The sequence below is a fragment of the Centroberyx gerrardi genome, chromosome 17 (genome assembly GCF_048128805.1).
Source record: "Centroberyx gerrardi isolate f3 chromosome 17, fCenGer3.hap1.cur.20231027, whole genome shotgun sequence".
Classification (NCBI taxonomy): Eukaryota; Metazoa; Chordata; class Actinopteri; order Beryciformes; family Berycidae; genus Centroberyx; species Centroberyx gerrardi.
In genome coordinates, this window is record NC_136013.1 from 12397704 (window position 1) to 12419561 (window position 21858).

The 21858-nt window shown below is 41.7% G+C and overlaps 2 protein-coding genes across 4 annotated transcripts; one reads left to right on the forward strand and one right to left on the reverse strand.

The window, feature by feature from the left end:
• Nucleotides 1–78: 78 nt before the first annotated feature.
• Nucleotides 79–12996, reverse strand: LOC139916474 (oxidation resistance protein 1). Of its 2 annotated transcripts, none has more exons than XM_071905374.2 (16): nucleotides 12937–12996; nucleotides 11939–12157; nucleotides 10787–10983; nucleotides 10225–10304; nucleotides 8403–8561; nucleotides 7660–7842; nucleotides 6242–6373; nucleotides 5213–5397; nucleotides 4219–4586; nucleotides 3943–4102; nucleotides 3440–3623; nucleotides 3021–3137; nucleotides 2222–2374; nucleotides 1957–2052; nucleotides 1494–1567; nucleotides 79–1224 (listed from the first exon to the last, which is right to left on the reverse strand). In XM_071905374.2, exons 2-16 carry the CDS (start codon nucleotides 12037–12039, stop codon nucleotides 1089–1091), a joined length of 2325 nt encoding a protein of 774 aa, XP_071761475.2. In that variant the 5' UTR covers nucleotides 12040–12157; nucleotides 12937–12996; the 3' UTR covers nucleotides 79–1088. The 2 variants fall into 2 exon arrangements, with proteins under 2 accessions (XP_071761475.2, XP_071761468.2); XM_071905367.2 differs by having other exon boundaries at nucleotides 7660–7845.
• Nucleotides 12997–13933: 937 nt separating this feature from the next.
• mtfr1l (mitochondrial fission regulator 1-like) lies at nucleotides 13934–20769 on the forward strand. Of its 2 annotated transcripts, none has more exons than XM_071905387.2 (8): nucleotides 13934–14037; nucleotides 14493–14644; nucleotides 14822–14929; nucleotides 15066–15175; nucleotides 15468–15679; nucleotides 17974–18346; nucleotides 18924–19084; nucleotides 19375–20769. In XM_071905387.2, the coding sequence occupies exons 2-7, from the start codon at nucleotides 14630–14632 to the stop codon at nucleotides 19039–19041; spliced, it is 936 nt and encodes a 311-aa protein (XP_071761488.2). In that variant the 5' UTR covers nucleotides 13934–14037; nucleotides 14493–14629; the 3' UTR covers nucleotides 19042–19084; nucleotides 19375–20769. The 2 variants fall into 2 exon arrangements, with proteins under 2 accessions (XP_071761488.2, XP_071761496.2); XM_071905395.2 differs by having other exon boundaries at nucleotides 14843–14929.
• Nucleotides 20770–21858: the final 1089 nt, after the last annotated feature.

Sequence of the window (21858 nt, forward strand, 5' to 3'; positions counted from 1 at the left end):
CGTGTTCTCTTTGGCAACATCAAGCACACACTGTACAGTGCCACAAATGATTAGAGAAAAACATGTTTCAGTGGTAGCCATGTTTTGCACATTGTGCTGATATTTATTATCTAATCTACAATATTGTACAGTATGAGCAAGGTAGATCGGTCTATCCGAGGCCTGGTGAGCAAGTTACAGATATAGATGAATGACTGGATTGCATTAATTTGAAGTAATTCTGAAGGTTCCCTTTCATCCAACATGTATCCATGTCCAGCAGCCACAGTGGTGAATGAGGCAGTGATACATTGCAAAGTCCAAATGTCCTTCAAGTGAGAGCCTGCCTTCAAAGTAGAGTTCCAAGTGTTTTGATTTCAGTCTTCATTTATATTGTCAGTGAGACTCTAATTGATGAAAACCCACAGAGGAGCCATGAAGAGAAATGGTGGTTGAGAAAAGTGAGCTGTGCTTGTGTGATTGTAGGCTGTGCACATGCAGATAGGCTTTCAAAAATCTATTGTTAAGAAGGCTAATGTGTGTTTTTCCACAAACCGTAAGCATCAACTTGATCTTGCACCTTGAGGACACAGCTGTATGAGGGTGGGGACATGCATTACCAGTGAAGACAGGTATACCATCATGTTCACATACTTACCATCCTAAGCAGTAAGATAAAGTGAAGTTGCTTTATCGAATTGCATTACAGAGCAAACCGCAGCCTCTGTCTGAACCCTGTAGTCCATTCCATTAAAAAATGATCCATTCAAAGAATCCACGGTTTCATATTCAGCTATGCTCAGTTCAATAGAGCTCAGTCTGGTTACCAAACCCACAGGAATGAGTCAACCATGAAATAGTCCATCGCTAGAACATTGTGTCGTCCAAGTTCAGATTAGTTCAGTTCATTTCAGTTCGCTAAAATCCACAGGACTTAATCACAGAGAAAAATCCAACAATTTGTGGTTGATTTTTGAACTTGGGAGTTATCTAATGAATGAGCAGCTGTGTGTGATTTTGTTCAGCGGTGAACACAGTCTTAATAAAGTCTATCAGCAGAGATGAGGTGACTCTAATGCAAAGAGAAGCTCAACGGTCACCCAGGCTCCTCAGCTGAACGTCCACACCTCCAGCTCCATGACCCGGAAGTCGTCGGTTTCAGAGAGGCAGCAGTTATTGAAGGTGTGACAGGGGCTGCTGCGGCCCAGATACAAAGCCTCATCCAGCCACAGACCAAAGTGACCACTGGGGGGGAGAGGGAGAGGAGAGAGAGAGAGAGAGAGAGAGAGAGAGAGAGAGAGAGAGAGAGAGAGAGAGAGAGAGAGAGAGAGAGAGAGAGAGAGAGAGAGAGAGAGAGAGAGAGTCTTTTTTCATCTTGGTTTGATTAAAATCATCATCATCTTTATGAATACACAGCATTCCACATAAAACACAAGCTGATTACAAATCTGACAAAGAGCAGTATATTAAATGATTTGTGAATGAAAACTTGGCAAAGTGGGAAAATACATTACCTGCCTCCACCAACAGCAAAGGAATCCAAGTCTCCTTTAATGAAAAAGGAGTTCTCTCCAGTCCATCTGAAGCACTGCAGACAGAGATGGCAATTAATACTGTATTGTATTAACACCAGAGGAAAATTATGTTTTTCAAACTATTTTAGAGCCTTCTCAAATTCAAACACAGGGTTCATTATCCCTTTAGTACAAATAATTGAGGAAGTGGATTTTCTTCAAATTTCAAATACTGAAAAACCTTTGGATAATTAGAAAATAGTCATTTGCAGCTTTCCACATCTTTACACCCTAGAGTGATTGAATTTAAAATGTTTAATTGAAACCAGTTCTGCTAGAAATGAAGACAGTTTAATAATGATTTTCGGACATTTGGACCTTACATAAAATACAGTATTGGTGATGGTTTTGGTGAGTGTTTAATATGGGCTGAATCGGCAGTATTGGGTGTTATTTGGCTTACCTTGAAGCGAGGACGCAACATGAAGAGGAAAGTTTCTCCTGTGCCGTAGAAAGTCTCACTGGGCCTCAGTGGGTGGGACAAGAAGCCTCCAAACACCTGGAGGGAAAAGAAAAAAAAAAATTACAAAACAGCAACACTGAGTAAACAGCAATCTAACTGCCCAAATCCTTCTGAGATCACATGGGACTTTTGAGCCCATTTTGAAAAGACATTACAACATTGATAATGAATTGAAATTATGGATGGCATACAGTGCGTTTTTTACCTGATCTAGTGCATCCTTGATGACAATGAGCACAGGAGAGTCTGTGTCACTGAGTTTCCGGTAGAGGGACTTGAGGCTGGAGCCGTGGCGGGACGTACTGTAAGCCAGCTGCCAGGTATGGCCGACCGTCCTGGGGGGCAGCTCCAGACACAGCTGGGAAAAGATTAAAGGAGGGGAAGGCAGGAGATGAACAAAGATAGGGGAAGGAAGGAAGGAAGGAAGAGGTGCCACCGGGTACGTGGGAGGCATATAAGGAATGAGAAGAAGAGATAGGGAGGAAAAGGTGGAGATAAAGATGAGATGAAGAGGTGTAACAGCAAACAGATGCAAAAAATAACTGGGAGGCACAGGGAGAGGTCAAGACACCATGCATAACTTGACCCCAAGTTCAAACTTAAACTCAGTATGAAACACAGTCTGAGAGTCAAATAGCAAGCTGTGATGTCATGAGGTTTGAATGATAATGTTCTACCTGACGTTTTTATCCAAATTGAGTTATCCACATCTTTTAATGTTAAATTCCCTGGTGTGCATGACAGTGTGATGCAGTATCAGTCTAAGTCTGAGTGTGTGTGTGTGTGTGTGTGTGTGTGTGCAGGTGTGTGAACCAACAGGGACAGGCTGGAACAGAGGTTGTCAGAATCAGCCACAGGCGAGATCGGTTCAGTCTATAGAATGTTAATTTGCATTTAAACTCAACCAATGCGTGCTTTGCATTCCACACCTGGGGGTGGGCGCTTGTGTCTGTGTGCATAGCATAGGTGATTCATATGTATAATCTGTGTGTGAACTCACTCACCTCTCTGACATGTGAAGCTTCCAAGATACGGCTCTGCTCTACGATCTCATTTAATCCCTCTGGGTCCCTGTCAATGACCAGGGTCGGCTTGTCCCCGCTCTCTTCCATCAGTACCATCTGAAACAAACATTGATAAGTTTAAAAAAAAATCCAATTTGTTCTAGTAGTTCATGAGGCATGATAACTCGCTTTCTCCATCAAGAATCAAGCTGTAACTTCATCCAGCAGCCAGTACCAGCCACTTTAAGTGACAATTATCCTGAGGCAGGAGTGTTCACAACCAACATACACCCAATGAATCTCCATTATTCCCACCAATGTCCAAGTGACAACATGTCTCTGAAGTTCACTGAGCACATGGGCTAGTCAGTCACTCTCAAATACCTTTATACCTGCAAGACCTGAAGGAAGCCACTCACCTCCCAGTCTTCCCCCGAGCGACGGTGCCTCTGCAGTACCTCTTCCTCGTCCTCCTCCTCCTCTCTGCCTTCAATTAGTACAAATTCCTCTTCGTCACCTTCTGCCTCTCCCTCCTCCTCTCCTCCCTCAAGTATGCACAGGTCTGGCCGGCAGTGGCTAAGGTAGGCGTACAGCTCGTCTGAGCTACAGGGCGGAAAGAAAGCCTTCAGAAGTGTTGAAATGACAAACAACCCTCATAGTTACACACCAAGATGTTGCGAAACTAGAAACTAGGAATGGCCTCTGGGTGACGTTAGTGTTGTGATGTTAATATTCAGTGAGTGGAGAGTGAGAAGTGGAGAGAGCGTGTTAATATTAAACTGAAGCGGTGTGTGCAGGGTATCCTCTTTTGTTTAAAAAGTATTAAATCTTTGGTTAAGTCTTTGCAGAGGGATAATGGTTTGTTTTCAAACCATTTATAGGACATTTTTTAATCTGTTGTTATGTTCCTGTGTTCCTGTACCTGTCCTGTGAGAGGGCGAGCCAGGCGTCTCTTCTGGGTAAAGTTTTGGCTGTTCCCATCTGAAGGCCTCCAACACCTTTTTTCTTTCCTGCAGGCCACTGGACCCGCAGCCGCACAAACATCAGCCCCCCAGGACTACCTGATGATGCTCTACGAGCCACTGAAAAAACAAAAAAAAAAGATATGGGACGACTTATCATAAAGAAAACTGCAAACAAAAAAAATACATATGTATCAAAATGATGAGATTTGACTAAACATAATTCACATTCCTACCCGCAGCCTTTCCAGAAGACTTGTCCGTGTGCAGCAGCTCCATCTTCACTTTATTCCCGGCGTCTTGTCCTCCGCAGCAGAAGGTGGCAGCGCTGCTCAGGACGGCCACTCCCAGCGCGCCTACTGACTGCTCCACCAGCCCCTCCAGCGGGCTGCTGTCCAGCTCCCTCTCTGCCTCTGCCATATCTCTCATCTCTGGCCCCTCGTCCTCACAAACCTCCTTGTTCAGACTCAGAGACAGACTGGATCGCAAGTCTGACGAAGCTGCAGACAGCAGAGCCGGGACTGACTCTGACTTCTGCTTGGAGAAGCCGCCTTGAAAGCTGCTGGCAGTTTTAGACTTCTGGATAGTTTTCTTTCCTTTCCTCCTAGAAAGTTAAAAAATACATATATGCTTGTGTTGACTCATCGAGGGTGGAAGTAACTAATTACATTTACTCACGTTACTAATTGTAATTGAGTCGCTTTTTTGTGTACTTCTATTTTTTAAAGTCAGTAATTTTACTTTTCACTTAAATACGTTTTTGTTGAAGAATTGTACTTCGCTACATTTTAAATCACATCCATTACAGAGTACATATTTTGTGTCTCTCCATAAGCAACACAAACTAAACAATCGTAAATTGGCCAGTTGTGGAGCCATTCACAGTGAATGATCAATGATCAGTGATGATTAATTTCTCATTGTTACAATTAAAATAATCCAGTTTGAACTCAGTTCTCCTGTTATGTTAGAATTGCATGGAAAAGATCATATCTAAAAATGTACGTAACTCAGTAACTTTTACTCTGAGTACATTTTAAATGAGCTACTTTTTACTTTTACTTAAGTAGATTTTTACATCAGTACTTTTACTTCTACTTAAGTCAAATATTAGCAAAGTACTTCTGGTTAAGTAGGACATTCCAGTGCTCTTTCCACCACTGCTTTTCATGTAATAGGTGTGTGTACTGCTGGTGTATGTGTGTTTAGTAACAGTAAATCAGTGCTGACCTCTGCTGGGAGGAGTTGAAGCGAACATGTGTGATGTCTGAGAAGAAGGAGACGGATGTCAGACAGTCGACGGAGCAGGACAGCAGATACTCCTCACAGCCATGCTCCCTCACCAGAGGATGAGTCTTACACGGGTCAAAGAAAATCTTATTAGATGTCACCAGCAAGATACCTGATACCACGCCCTGAGAGAGAGAGAGAGAGAGAGAGAGAGAGAGAGAGAGAGAGAGAGAGAGAGAGACAGAGAGAGAGACAGAGAGAGAGAGAGAGATAATGTTATTGATTCCATTAGCCTGCAGTCCACTGGTGTAGAAAATTGTACACCCAACCAGGGTTATTCTAGTTTGGGATTTTTCAGTTTCAGTTTAGTTTTAGTTTTCAGAGTGGGTTCAGAAGTTTTAGTTTAGTTTTTATTTCGTTTCAGTTCTAGTTTTAGTATTTTTGATAAGGATGCTGTTATAATGATAGAGGTTCAGAACAGATATTTTGTATGTTTGCAACAGGTAATACAAACAATAAATCCTCAACTAACTTAAAGCTGGCACCCACTTGGTTTTGTGCTGCACAAATAGCAATCTGAATTTAGACCATTTAGCTCAAAATAATATCATACAGGACATTTTCTCCCAGTGTTTTGCAAACAGTGATGGCGCTGGCAGCGCTAGCACTTCTGAGAGCAAGAGGTGCTCATGGGGGCTCATCTTGTGTCGTAGTTAGCGTTCAGTAAAAACAGTATTTTACAAGAAAACACAATAGTTTTAGTCTTTTCAGTTTACGAGTGTTTTTAACACCTAGTGTTCATCTTAGTTTTAGTTTTAGTTTACAGTAATAACCCTGCACTCAACTAAACAGCAGTGCTGCTTTTAATTTACTGTAAGTATGTGCTGGTATCACTATCAGTAGGCATTTTTGGGGTGTGGCTATTTGTATCCATCTCTCCTGTTGTCCAATCTAGAATGTTGCTCTCCTTTCTTTTTCCTCAAAATCTACCCTGCGGTTCCAGAGACACAAACCGATCTCCACACCCACCTTGCGGTCAGTGATGTAGCGACAGACCAGTTTGAGGTAGGGCATGGCCTCTGGCCCCTCCCCCTGACAGCACTCTGGAGGGAGAGCCAGCAGGCACAGCTGTCCATCGGGCATCGGCACCGCCTCCACATCCTGTCACAATCACAGCAAAATGGTACTGCAGTAGCACATCTAGTAAGACAGAAGTGTCAGGCGTAACAATGAAATGTGTCATATGGTATTACCACAATACAGAGAAGGCTAGTAATCCAACAGCAAAGGAAGCCCAGATAAGCACAGAGCAGAATGGTAATACACTCCAGGCTTTTCTATCCCATTTTCAATTTGTAATTCAATATTTTTACTGTGTTCTTTGTGTCTAAAACAATGTGCAATGTGGAAAAAGGATAGAATCATAACAGCTGCGTTTCCATTCATAAGTCCATTGTGCACAAACGTCAGAGTAAAGCTTCAAAGTCAGTCACTATATGTCTATAATGTAGCTCTTATACAACTTTCTAGTCTCACAGAGCTTATGCATGCTCAAGCGTTTTCTCTAGAGCAACATTATATATCTATACTGAAGTGCTGACTATGCACCTTTCAAAAGGACAGAACAGTCACTTGAAGAAACAATCAATGAGTTCCATTAACCAGCTAAGAGTTTTTCCAGGCCTGCATTGACTCTCATGCTACTGAGCAATGTCACGACAATGTCACAACATGGTCATGATTGTGAGGCTGACTCGCTCCTTTCCCCACACACAACCATCAAGTGGAACATGACCTTTTGACCTGGTAAAGGATGTTCCTAACCATGTGGCGCTCCAAGGAGACGATATAGGCCAAAAACAAAAATACTAAAATAATCCCTTTGAGATTTCCATACCCAAAACAGCACAAAACTATTTTTCAGCATTCTTCCAAAACCCGACCTGCACTCAGCGCTGTAACATTGTGATTGAAATCTCTTGTGCTGTGCTTGTTTCCAAGGTAACAAGTTCTGTTCGTTCCTCCTTTACCACAGATTAGCATTCCAGTGATTTTTAAAAATGCACAGTGATCCCAGTAACAAGTTACAGCCACTGTGGTGATAAAATCTGTTTAACTACAACAATACCTCTGCTGCTTTCTTTTTTACTGCCTCCTTTTAAAAATGTTTTTATTTTGTTAAAGCCACGATAGGTAAGTCAACCCAAATTTCTATTTCTTGAGGTCAAATGTTTGTTGCTGTATGCCCTCATCCTTTCAAACTACTTCTACCTGCGCTGTTACTAACTATAAACAGTTACTATTACTTACCCCAAAACATGGAAACACTCCATTATCTTGCTCTTACAATTACACATACAGTATATTGTTAAATACTGCAAAATTAGAGCTTTCTTTTCTTTGTCTACTGCAGTACCTGAGAGCAGTTTTTTTCTTCTTCTTCTTACCAGTAGTTTGTCGTATTCTGCCTCTGGAGAGGGGGAGTGGGGCTGAGCAGGGAGAGTGGCAGAAGAGTCTGGATCAGCCTCCAGCTCCGGCTGCAGCCTCAGTTTAGGATCAGTGTCTGAGTTCAGCTCCGGCAGAGAAGATCCTTGACTAGTGGAAGTCTGTTTTCCCTTTGGAACAAGCAGCTGCTTCAAAATGGAAGCCATGGTGAGAACAATGCTTGGAGTCTCTCCTTAACACACACATAACACGCACACTGATAGGAGTAACTAGTTCCTCTTTCTACAGGCCTGCATTTCCCCACTTCTGTTTGTTGCCTTATCTTAGCTCTGCATGACGCATGAGGGCTGTGGAGTCTGGGTTGGAGACATAGCTGTTTAAACATGCAAACAGTTTAAAGCAACAATATGCAACTAACTAACAATACAATTCCTGCCTCATGGCAAAAAGTTGCATATTGTAGCTTTAAGTCTGAGGCTACGGTCTTGTTTTGCATTTAAAATCCATTTTTAGAAGCTTGAAAGACAACAGCAGTAGCAAAAACAATATTTACTTATGTGTCATACACAGTGCCAGACCGCACTATAGCTAGGTGACACGCATCATCAGAGGACTCACATCAGTATGGGCGTCATTTAAAACTTGTCATCATCCTTTAACACATTTAACAAGTATTATATGTGCGTCACATGGCAGGTGACATAATCCAGTATGTAGCCAGCATGTGATTACAGCTGACTCTTACCTCTCGAGGGATGAGGGTGGAGGAGGAGGAGGAGGAGGAGGAGGACACATTTGAGGAGAAAGAGGAGGGACCATGGGACATTTTGCTCATATCTGCTGAGGATGTAGTGTTGCTGCTGAACTGGGAGGTGATGCTGAACACCGTGTCCCCAGGGAGGACCTTAATGGAAAACACACAAATACAAAAACACTCTGAGTGGTCTATTTAGTATTAGAAAGGGACACTGCATTCGATATTGAGGAGCTCTGAGATCTGACAGTTTAGTCTAATGCCTTTATGGATTCAAATCCACATCGCCGTCCATTGTATAGATCTAGCAATGTGCCTCCACTCAAAATCAATTAAAACATGTGCACCATCTAGTTGGATCTTAGCCTATATATAAAATATATTTTGTTTCACAAGCAAAATCCAACTTCAGAGTTAAAATTGTGACAGGCAAGCATCAATTCAACAACTGACTGTCATCCATTGACAGATGGGTCCATTGACCTAAATTAAGATTCCTGGCGCCTGACAGATTATGTGGGTGCAGGAACGCTGTGTGTTTGTGTGTGGATATGCATTTGCACACATATGTGTGCATGTGCATGTACGTGTGTGTGTGCGTGTGTGTGTGCCTCCTAGAAGAATGACATCCGCAGATATGCAGGCTGCACATTAATGCCCTGTTTCTTTAATATTTCCAATACAAGTCAATATTCATCTCTCTATACCAAATAAGTACTGGGACTCAGTGGTTTTAACAGTTGTCCATGAAACTGAATGAATATCAGATCTCAACTGCACCAACAATCACATGAGCTCCTAAAATTGCAAATATTAGGAGCTCGAGGGAGAAATATGGGAGCATGAGCTGTTAAAATAGTTAAAAATGTTAATCCCTATTTTGAATCTCAAATTGCACATATGTTCCTTTTTCAATTTTAAAAAAGTAGCATCAATTATTTTTTGGAGCATATGCTACTTAAATGGTAGAAACCTATGGGTGGCTTTTTTCCCAAACAAAACTGAAACAAATAAGGACTACAATGATGCTAATGCTGAGGCTAATAATAATAATAATAATAATTCGGTACATTTCCAAACACTGGTCAAACCAATGCAAAAATCAGACCAAAGTACTTGGTAATAAGCACGAATGCACTTTTCAGATCCGTAATAACAGGCAGGCTATCATGGGCGGACAGAAAGATCAACACTCTTACTCTTTTTTATCCATGCTTAACAGCTCAGCAACAGCAGCAACAATGTTAGAAACAAGCCTGACAAATACCTTAGAATAGACATTCCTCCTGCTGTATTTGCTGTAGAGGCTGTGAAACAGACCCTGCTTCCCCATGGTGTCGGCTGAGAACGACTGTGGCCGCTCTGATCGTGGCACTGCTCTTCCCTGGACCTTGGACTATGTTTATCAAACTCTTTCAATGCTATAAACTCTGAAAAACGATTACATGTTGCATCTGTGTTCGATGTAACAAGCTATTATCTAATCAGTTTTATAATGCAGTGTTTGCACACACACAAGCTCTGCCCCCCCTCCTCTTCCTGGAGTTTGTGACGTGCTTATTGTCTCTTGTATTTATCATCCTTATTTTTTATCTGGTTTGGTGTCCCTTGTTTTCTGTAAATCACTTTGTGACAAACCTGTTTGTTAAAAGCGCTCCATAAATAATTTGGACTTTACTTACTTCACCCAATCATTCCTTCACCTGTTTCCACTGCTAATGTTACTCACTGCACCCCAGAAATGAACAATTATATTAAAGAAAAACTGGGTTCTGTCCTTCTGGAGGAAAACAGAAAGAGTTATGTGACTAACCCTGCTGCTTGTCCTGTCATCTGGCGGTCCACTCTGTTCCCCCTGCTTCACTGCGGTGCTGTTCAGCTCCCATGATGTCCCTGTGGAGAAATTGATCATCCTTTTCTTTCTCATCAACATATAAACTGCCCCTCCACCTCCTCTTTCTCTCTGTTGTTGACAGCGCAAAGAAGAGAAGAGTAATCTGGCTTTACTTTAAGTATGAGGAAGCAGCGATAGTCATGTGCTCTATGTGTGTGATCACGCTATTTATGTCTTGTTTCATTTTCAGAGATTTTTCCAAATGCTCTTAGCTGCAACATAGTGTGCCTCATCACCAGTTCATGCTAAATGGAACACAGGACTAACAAAAGCCACTGCTGTCTCTATACCTGCCATGCCTTTCTGCTGTCAGGTATGAAAATAAGTGCAAGACATGCAAATGCTAATAGGTTCGCTCGCCTGTGGCCATTATAAAATGTGAATTCAAACTGATGTTCATTGCACAGCTACTTTGGTTCTTATTGATGCAAATAGGCCAGGCCCTGCCCTGGTGATCAAAGTCAACTCATGGCCTGAGCACCTTGCAGGTAGTACTGCCGCAGCTTGGGGTTTCTGATGTGGGGGATGTGGTTGAGCGGCCGGCCTGCAATAGGCTGGTGGTGATGCTGGCTGCTGTCTGCGGTCTCCCGGACGACTCGGGCCTGAGGCTGCGTCTCCCACGGGCCCTTAGTGAACTCTGGTGGCTGGGTGACGCCGGCAGGCAGCTTGGCACCCAGCCTGATAGAGGAAGAAAAGCACTTACTGCCACTGTACACTGTATCATTGGACTATATTCCAGTATACATAAACACACACTTGCTGTTGCATTGAGTTCTGAAAAACACTAAATGAAATTAAATAAAAATAACTCAAGGCCCATTTACATCTAGAATGTTAACTATAAAGATAACTATAACTATACAAACATTTAAATCGATGTAAGTAAATAGACTGTCTGTGTTCCCGATAACTATAACTATATTTTTGGTTTGATCCCAGAGCGACTTTTTTGGATTCAGAGACAACAGTAAAATATTTTCAACCAATCAAATTAAAGTTGTAAGAAATAAGGGGGCAGAGAATTCAGTAGCTCACTGCAGCGATGACCTTATCACTGGTATCACTGTAGTGTGAATGCTTGAGCAACAATGTAGCATTACAGTTTATACTTATCTTAATGGTTATCATATTACAATTCTACAATTCTAGAATTCTGTGAATGGGCCTTTACTCAAAGTATGCCCCCAATACTATAACAGGGATTGAATTTTGATTTGGTGGTTGGCATACTGAAAGTGTGAATTACTGTGTAGAGCTGCGTTCACAGTCTGATAGGAGTTATTTATAGGTGAGTGGGAGTTGCTAGCGCTATGGCTAGCAAAGTGAGTTCCTGGCCAGACCCTGCAGCTCTCACCCACATGATGTACTTTGATGGCGCCGGTAGTCCTTCATTGACAGGAAACGAAACCAACTGGTGAAAATGTCAATTTTTGTGCTAATACAGGATTCCTAGTTTTATTGTTGTTCTGGTGTGACACATGGTTTGTACTAACTGGACATGTCACCCTCATGAAAGACTGGATTGTAGCATACTTAATTCTGGAGAGAAAATGCCAGCCAAAATTGTCACAAGTCTAAGTAATGCTTTCCCCTTTGTTTTTTCCCCAGTAATCCCTGTAACTGTAGGCCTGACCTGGTCTTGACGTTGCCAAAGTAGCTGGTCCTGTTCTTGTCCCTCTGGAGCTTGTGGTCCATGGCTCCCAGAGTGTCAGGCCTCCTCACAGACTGAGCCATTCTCTCTCTTTCCTAGTCCGATGCTGGCAGCAGTGGTGGTTGCAGAGGGACGAGGGGCTCAGCTGGCATCCTTCCTCCTCCTCTTGCTCCCCATGCCTACCATGCCCCAGTTACAGACCTACAAAAGAAAGAGAGAGAGAAAGTGGCAGCAAAAGTATGGACTATGGACTGATTTTCCAAATGTAGAGAAGGCAGAGGGTGGAAAGTAAAACCTCTTCCAGTGGCCACCGGGCCCTATAAGGAAATGAGCTGGACACTCAGCAGAGTAATGGAGCCAGGTTTCCAATCCAATTAAACGGTCAATCAATCCATATTATCAGTGTGTGTGAGCTTGAGATTCCAAGATTACCAAACTGGCCAAATGAGGCACATTTTGTACCTCAAAATAATATGGCTACAATAAATAAGAGGATTATTAAATACCAATATGGTGCCACTAAAATGGGTCATATCCTGTATTTTCTGACTCTGAGCACTGTACAGCTGTAACAGTATTATTCAGACATGACCTAAGCCCTGGGTCCACATCATGACACAAGAATGCATCTGGCTTCATTTTTGCAACTCACTGGGTATCACAGGGCTCACATCCCTTTGGGCCAGAGTGGACTGTGATCTCTGAAATAACAGTAACAGCAGGCCCAGCGCTGGCCTGCACTACCCTCTCAGTCATATGATTCAATAACGCTCAAACATGCTTCCTGTAAGTGCTGAGTGCAGTTATCGTCGTGGAGGAAGTGAGCATTTTGACGGCATTTAGGAATGGTATGCCGAGCCTGCTGTGGCATAAAAAAAAAAAAAATTACAATAGCGGCTCAATACTGATTAAGCATTCAGAGACAGTAAAGCTGCGCGTGCAGAACAGCAGGTGAATCTGACCACAGCTCAGCCACTGACCTGTCTCAGAGATTGCCTGGGGATGAAGACGGGTGGCGACCATATGAGCGCTTCTTCATATTGCAGTGTTATGATATCACTGCAGACAAACAGTAACAAGTTCAATATTCAAGCCCCGCCCATTTCTTAAAGGGCCGGTGCGCGTCGATCAAAGATCAAACAGCCCTCACCATCAAGATAGTTCACTTCCTATTCCAGTCTATGGGAAATCTTTCCGCTAGACCGGGACAGCACACAACTGTCTGAAATTAGGTTATTAATCAGTAGTCCGCTAGCAGGATAGCTAGCTAATGCGTAAAACAGATAAAGTAGAAGATAATTCAGGAATATTCATTACTGACATCAGACATCATCATACTGCGCATCCAGGAAGCAGGAGCACATACTAAACATTTTCTTTTTTACTAATTTAAAGACATGTCTAGGTCTCACAGCACTTTCTGTACCCTAAACATTAGCCTACGCTGTTCGGCGAAATCCAAATAATCACAATAGCAGAGGTCCAGTCTGTCTAACGGGATTTAAGCGAAAACGGAACTAGGAAAGAGTGAAAGATCTCGCTTTCCTTGTACGCGTCGATCACTGATGGACTGTGATTGAAAGGAGGGAGATGTCTCTGTCATACTGCATGACTTTCCATATTGATAGAACGTCTACTTGTGAATTTGAGGTTTAGGCCAAGAAATATTTTCAGACGAGTCGCTGAGATTATTATAAGGGAAAATGCGTGTAATAACGTAGCAGCAAGGATTTCCTTTTATGCACACCAGCCACCCATCTCTAAATCAATAAAACAAAACTGTACGTATCATGCCACTGTATTTCTAAACGAGCTGTTAAAAACCTACCGGGCATGCTGCATTCAGCACTGCAAACTCCAGCCTTTGTAAGGCGCTCGTACACAAGTTTTGATACACGCAAACTATTGGTTGAGGTGGTAGCACGTGTTACACTCCAACCAATCAGATTACAGAAAGGGAGGAACAGGTTTCCGGCCTAAAAAACGACAACATAACCCGAAGTCTGAAAGACGAAAAGGAGAACGTGTGTCTCCGAAATAATCTACGTAGTTGAGATTTTCCAGATACAGCACAATCTACCGTAAGTTTTGTGCAAGCAAACAATCTTTACATTTTGTGAAGATCAGCGAAACGCAGTGAGAAACACCGTTATAGTTTACGGCTGAGGGTCAATCGAAGGGCCGTTGGCGTTATGTGAATGATGCTGCTAAAGCTAACTGTTAGCTTTGCCGGCTAAAGAAGTGAGCAAAGCTATGCACAAACTACAAAGCTACAATTATTTAACTGTCGTTCATCATCTTGTTTCATTAACGTTAGTCAAGCCAGCTTGGTTAGGCATTATTATAGTGAATTGCTGCGTTAACTAGATAGAGTAGTAGGGCTACGTTAGCTGGCTAAGCTTATGTTTGATATGTTTTTTTAGGAACAGCTGGGTAATTAAAAAACTAACGAGCCCGCTGAGCCTGTTTTAATGCGGTTGGTGAAATTACATAGCACATCATTATTTCCTGTTTTCCTGCATATCTCTGTCAACAGATGCTGTAAGACTTCATTGATCTTTATCCGAACAGTTGGCAGTCGGACTGACATGGCCCTTGTTTACTGAATCACTCCATCTTCAGCCACTACTAGCACCCGGCATATAGGTGTGCATCACCCAGTGACCCTTCACCATGGAAACTGATGCAGTAAGTTAGCTGTCCAGCTGTCTTTAAACTGTGTGCTAATCTGTTCCTAGCTGCATTGTTACATTGTTACTTTCTTCTCCTGTGATTGCATGTGAATGCCGATTTTGCATTGAGCACTAATATGGGTGTATGGTACATTTTTGGAGAGACTAACAACATTTATTTAATACTACTCAGGAAGTTATTCCTATCTGGCAGAACAAGCCTCATGGATCCACCCGTAGTGTCGTGAGAAGAATAGGTTCCACTCTTCCGCTCAAACCTCCACAAAGGGCATGTTTCCAGGTAAATATCATATGTAATGTCCTGCATATTGGCTTATTTATTTAGTGATTGTGTTTCCCTATTATTGCCATGTCATTAGCTGTTTATAAATTTTGAATTTGTATCATGAAGTGGTCCCTTACCCCTTGTGTATTAGGAACTCCCAGGCCTGCCCCCTCTTCGGCCTATGGATGGCCCCATGGTTCCTACTTTGGCAGACATAGCCTGGATTGCTGCAGATGAGGAGGAGACATATGCCAGAGTGCGGTAAGTATACAGTCTAGTCATGAGAGACAGTTGCTATGGTTATGGAGTTGTGACAAATCTCTGACCAGTCGAATTAATTTGAAGTTCATTGATCTGTCTTTGTATTCCGCATAGATTGTTGTTATATTAGAATATTTTTAGGGCAGTAGGTAGGAGGGAGAGAGAGATACAATGACATACAATACAACATAGGTCAAGAGCTGGACTCAGCCCCATAACATCACGTCCTATCATCATAAATGCCTTAGGCTGCTATTTGATCTCTACTAATCACTCACTCTTCTGTGTGCAGGAGTGACTCACGTCCTCTGAGACATGAATGGCGGCCCACGCCCCTCCTGGTGCTCCACAGGAACTCATCTGTACCAAACTTTCGCCGTGAGGGCAAGAAGGTGGAGGGGCTGAGGAAGCCTGGTGTGACCGCACTGAACCGTACTACCGCCCTGCAGGACGAGCTCAGCAGACTCCGTGCACAGATCGCCAAGATAGTGGCAAGCGATTCTGGTAGGTAACCCAAGTGGGAGTTGCACAGTGTACACACACATATATATATATATATATATATATATATATACAGACATATATATATGTATGTGTGTGTGTGTGTACACATATATATATATATATATATATATATATATATATATATATATATATATATATACACGTATTGCTAAATGCATATATATATATAATGTATTTGAAATCCACATTGGATTAGATACCAGGGACCTGAGAACTGGTAACAAATGTATTGAAATTACTCAGAACATTCAGACTGATATAAAATCTAACTTTTGATTCTGTTTATTGATGTATATGGCTGTGATTCAAATGGCTGCTTTGAACAATGTAGCTTTAGGATTGTTTTACTGAGCCATCGTAAGCAAGCTTCGCCACAAATTTTCATCATTAGCTGTATTTTGCAGCAGGTAGTGATGATGTATCTCCACACTGCTCCATTACAAGGCTAGATTGTACCACGGCCGATTATAACTAGTGGTCTAAATTTTGGAGTAGCTTTAGCAGAGAGGATGTTCAATAATGTTGCTAAATGCAATGGCTGTAGGAAGACCGTCTCCTGCAGGAGAGGCTGTACCTCAAACATGATGAAGCATTTTCTTCAGCATGGCTTTAATGACAGAATGCAGTTTTCACCATGTTTTGGTCTCCCTGTCCTAACAATTCCCCACAAACACAGTGCATTTATTGTTATGTATGTCAGTGCAATATTATCTGCAAATATAGAGGTATATTGATAGCATGGGCATTATCTGAGTACAAAGGAAGAAATAGCTCGCTCAATTCCAAACTCATCTTGTTGTCTTTAGGGTGCAGACTCTTGTGCATATAGATTCAAAAAAGAGGGATGTCCACACAACCAAATACGAACACGTTTCAGCGCTAAGCCTTCATCAGCGTCAGGGAAACGCTGATGATGGCTTAGCGCTGAAATGCATTCGTTTCTCAGCTTGCTGCTGTGCGAAAAATAAACTTTTGTAATTTATTTGGTTGTATGGACATCCCTCTTTCTTGAATCATTGTCTGAGTACAGCATTAGAAATGGCTATATGAATGCTCATTTTTTGTGGGAACTTTATGCATTTAATTGATTTGGCCAATATCTATTTCGGGTTATTCGGGCTATTATTAGGGTTACTGAAATGTGAGGTGTACTTGTTACCTATAGTGATTTTAGAGATGATAAAATGTGTTTTGTTTATTTTCTACAAAATGATGAATTCTTCTGAAAATAACCCTGACAAGAATTGGCATTGACGATTTAATAGATATTAAGAATTATAATCAGAATTGCTAAAAGCTATCACTTTAGGGAAAAGATCAGAGAAATAGGACAACACCATGTACGTCTTTTAGAGATGAAACGTGCATCTCTAGATACAGATGGCATGTTAATACCAGGTGTAAATGGGGCCTCTGTTGGACACGCAGGCTGATTCTGCTCAACTGTCTGTGAAGTACATGACTTTGATTCTTTTGTGGCCAAGTCAGCTGCCCTGATTCTCCTAAAGCTCTTTGGTACTAAGATATCTTGGCATCAGTTTGTAGGTCAGTGCCTAAAGATAATCTCTGTGGTTCAGTGTTTGTTTGGCCTAACATGTTAGACATTTTAACCCGCATGTCACAAGAAAGTGACATGTATTCACTTGTATTTTTCCCCCCAATTATTTTCAAACATCTTTTTTTATATGTTCTGAATCGGACAGAGGAGTAAGAAAATCTCCTCCTTTGGGATTTAAAGCAACATGCCAGCTGTCTCTTCTCTGCTTTCCTCTTAAATTCTGTAATGTTTGTGGCATGAGATGGTCTGTGAATAGGTGAAGGACCTCATATAGACCAGGCCTTCATATTAAGTGATAGTGCCATATCCTCCTCTATAGGACAATCCAGTTATATTGTGAGGTAGGTAATATGATCCTTTGATAATTGACTTTTAAGTGTAGGTTATTATTGCAATGCTAAATGTTTGTCCTATCACCAGATCAAAAACTGAAAAGAAATTTGGATTGTTAGTGAATGGATTATTTCCAGTGCATTCGACCATGGCACTTGACTCAAGAGATGGTAGTGACTGGGGGAGAGCGCCTGAAAACAACACTAGCATACCCGTGCTTCACATTGTCAGCGGAAACATCAGATAAAAATAGAAATGGCATTTGCACTCAGCTCCTTAGATGTGTCCAATCTGTTCTCTCCAACAATGTCCCAGTCAAACTCTGATAAATCATGACGACAAACCCGCTAATTTCTGTCCCTGCTCTGCTCGTCTCTCTCAGGCTCCAACCCCCTGACCCCTGACCTGCTGTCCCCCGATGACACCAGCATGAGCTTTTCCATGGCGCCTTTTGAGACGGCGTCTTACCAGCCTGCAGCCACAGCTGCTGCTTCCTTCGTCATCAGTGACGTCACAGAGGAGGAAGAGGAGGAGGAGGAAGATGAGGAAGACGTGGTCTCCGTGGTGTCGGAGCTGGTCCCTGACCCGCTGCCGCCCGTCTCCATGACGGCATCGGCGACCTTTGACCTGGACAGGCCCAGCATGGACTTCCGTGAGGCGGAGGAGGACACGGTGTCGCTGTCCAAGTCCACCAGCTTTGCTGATGTCATGGATATCCTGAAGGACATGAACCGCATGAAGATGAGCAAGGACAGGTATGGGATATCAACTGCCCAAACGCCTCATTCATTATCTCTTTATTATTTGGTCATGGCTGCGCTTAAATTAATGTTCCTTATTGATAAGCTTCTCTGTGCACATTTGTATATGAAATGAAAATGACATCTTGGTGCCTTTGATGGATGATTGGCTTACTATACACTACCAGTCAAAAGTTTGGACACACCACACTTTTCTTTATTTTTACTATTTTCCACATTTTTTAATAATAGTAAAGACATCAAAACTATGAAATAACACAAATGGAATTATGCAGTGACCACATTTTTTTTAAACAAATTCAAAGATTCTTTAAAGTAGCTGCCCTTTGCCTTGATGGAAAGGCAAAGGCATTGGAAAGAAATTAATTTGTCTAAGAAACAAATTTCAAGGATTTAAGCATAAGCCTTTAGATCAAAATGGCTTTAAGATAATAGAAAACATAGTACACTTAATCAGGTGTGTCCAAACTTTTGACAGATAGTGTATATAATCAAAATATTTCTCGCCACCATAATCAATCCTTCATGTCAGTCAGTGACGGCCTGTGTTGTTTGGTGCGTGTCCCTGCAGGTACAACAGAGGCTGTACGTCCCTGAGAGAGGAGGACTCGGCCAATCTGATTTCAGAGGCTCTTAGGAAAAAGTTTACCCTGAAGGAAGAAGATATCGCCGCTGTGAAACGGAAGTAGCTTGATCTCTTGTTTCTCACCGCTACCCGATCCTGCTCTCCATGTAAGTCAGGACAGAACAATAACATTGTTTGGATAGTGTTTGGCTAGGTCCTTCAACAACATGTAATCAAGGCATATGAAGTTTTTTTTTTTCTTCTTTTTTCTTTTTTTGAGAGGATTTTTTAAGCTTTGCATATAATGAAGAGTTTCTTCCCCCCAGTCTTTGAAATGGGGCGATCTGATGAGAGCAAATGGTAGATTAGTATTTCGTATTTGGTATTCAAAGGCAAAATGTCTTAGGTTACTCATGGTTTCTTTGTGTTTTTTTGTTCTCTTTCTGCTTTTTATCAGGCCTTTGCCTGTGGAATGTGTACCCATGGAGACCCAACCTAGCTCCACCGACCGAAGGCAATAGCTGTATACCAGATGTAAAAAAAAAAAAAAACTCAGTCCCTGACATTCAAAACCAAATCTGAACTTCACTCCTGTGTGCCGGTGCAATTGAAGGGGAATGGTCTACTCTTGATAACAAATCAACAGTGAGTTCACCACCGCACTGCATATTGAATTCAGTCTCTCTTTCTCTCTCCGAAAGAAGCTTCATCACAGTGACACAGGATTATTTTATGTTAAAATTAATTTTGAATAATAACTCAACGGACTGGTTCCACTGCTGCCCGATGACTTGCTCTGTGTGCAGGCTATTTTGTTTAAGGAGCATATTACCTATCCTGCTATGACAAGAGTCGAGTTTCCTACCTGATGGGTTTTTTTTTCTGACAAGCTTTTGAACTTTCAACAGAAGAGATGCAAATAAACCTTTTTTGAGATTTTTTTTTTCCAATCGTGTAAAAAAAAAAGTCCTCTAACATACTTGAACATATTTTATGTACAAATGGAGAAAGATCTAGGGTGCATACAGTGATGTACTGTAGCTTATTACAGTGTGTATGGGAGAAAATAACTTCAGAGCTTTGTAGTTGATATTTGCATTACAGTACTGAGTTTGCAAATGCTTTTCACAGCATCATATCTGTTGCTCACTCTTTCCTGTTCAAAACGGGACTCCACTGCACCTGTAAACCACAGCTCATGTTATGCCTGTCCTGAGTTTGTGATTAACATATATCTTGACAGTCACTGAACCACAGGACAAAGCTTCTCGACATCCAGGCTAAACGGAGCGAGAAAACGTTGATGACATAGTGTGAAGAGTGAATTGTATGGTGCATAATAGCATGGAATACTTTGGCGAAATGAATATGATTACTGTAAGTAAAGTGTGTGTGATTGAAATCTGTGCCCATCATTGTTTGCTGCTGTTTGTATATCTGTTAACGACAACACCAGAGACAAACTTGTGCAGGTCTTTTTAAATACCAATTGATTTTCCTGTAGTGTAGAATGTGTGGCTCTTGGAAATGTTTCCTGATTTGATGTGGCGTGGCAGAGGTGACCTCAGTTCGGACGGACGACCTCTGAACTTTGTGCTTTCACATCATTCTGTGCGCAGAGTTATGTCAAAGCATGTGTATGATGACACTTATGTGATTCATGTTGATGTTGATTGATTCTCCAGTTGACGCCTTACCACAAAACTATTGCCTGTTCCAATACCTGGTTTTATTCCCATATATTTATCGGTTCAAGTGCCACGAGATTGTTTTTATCAGCCCATCCCCTCATTGCCTGCCTCCGTTTTTTCCTCAATTTGCCCCATTTAATAAACCTTTAAGCCGCCAAAGTTTTCATTGCACAAATATAAATTGAATGACTGTTAAGAACTAGTTGTGTCATTGCAAGACTTGCTGTTATCATGTCAGTTTTAGTTCCACCCATGTCACTCTAACTCTTGTTTGAATTATTATGTCTATGCTTAGAACACAGGGAATCCTTTTAGTGTAGTTTTGCAGTGTGAAAGAGGCGTTCCTGCCAAGTTATCTGGATTGAAAACAAGAATGTGCCCATCTGTCTGTTGTTGTCTGAATTGGAGTCTGTGTTGTTGTTGTTAGGATTGGCCCTCTAACTGCTCTTTGGTCTCGTTCTCATTAAATTCATTTCCTCATTGTAGGTGGAAGTGATAAAAGGTATAAAATAACAGCTGATTTCAGAAAAGATGTGTACTGCCATGTTGTAAATGTCAAGATAGCACGTAGACATGATTCACTGTCTGAGGATATGTCTATAGACGTGAGATGTTGAACCTGAGACTAGCAACTGGATCACTAGTCCTGCTACTAAACTGAGAAAAAAAATACAGTCGATAGAGGGATTTTTCATAGAGAACTTATTAGCTTTGTTTTGCATTTCTACCGTTTCTCTTTTCTAGTTTGAGCCTATGTCACCCCAGTACCTTTCTGTAGGGTTGAGCCCACCAACATCTGTATGTGTCCTGCCATACGTTTTGTCATGTTATGAACTGTAAATAAAGATGGGCTGATGTTTTGAAATCATGACTGTTTTTGGACTGCGAGGAGGACAGTTGATTTGCATTGAGTGCAGCTTGCCTTTTTGCCTCTGCATGCAGTGCCAGTAAATTACCATAGGGTGGCAATGCAGGAGCACCAAAGAAATTGTGTGATATTTTGATATATGAAGTAGTGAGCAACTTTGCATGCTGTTGGTAGTTTTTCTTTTTTTTCCACAAACTCTAAAATGAATCATAAGGAATGGAGCTATTTTGCTTGTCATAACATGCACTACATTTTCTGCAGGAATTTTCTGCAGGAATTAATCAAGATGGGTTATTGTCAGTACATTTGATGCAGAGGTCAAAGAACAGCCCATAAAGAGACATAAAGAAAGTGGGATGGGGTGTATAAGGCTTCCCTTTAC

Excerpts from the sequence above, each read along its gene's own strand:
- mtfr1l (XM_071905387.2), top strand. Across the intron at positions 15,680-17,973 it reads GATAGTGGCAAGCGATTCTG|GCTCCAACCCCCTGACCCCT; the intron begins GTAGGTAACCCA and ends CGTCTCTCTCAG. Across the intron at positions 18,347-18,923 it reads ATGAAGATGAGCAAGGACAG|GTACAACAGAGGCTGTACGT; the intron begins GTATGGGATATC and ends GTGTCCCTGCAG.
- LOC139916474 (XM_071905367.2), bottom strand. The coding sequence starts at position 12,039 with ATGGCTCAGTCTGTGAGGAGGCCTGACACTCTGGGAGCCATGGACCAC. Across the intron at positions 6,374-7,659 it reads CAGAATACGACAAACTACTG|GATGTGGAGGCGGTGCCGAT; the intron begins GTAAGAAGAAGA and ends TGATTGTGACAG. Across the intron at positions 1,568-1,956 it reads TGTTGCGTCCTCGCTTCAAG|TGCTTCAGATGGACTGGAGA; the intron begins GTAAGCCAAATA and ends CTCTGTCTGCAG.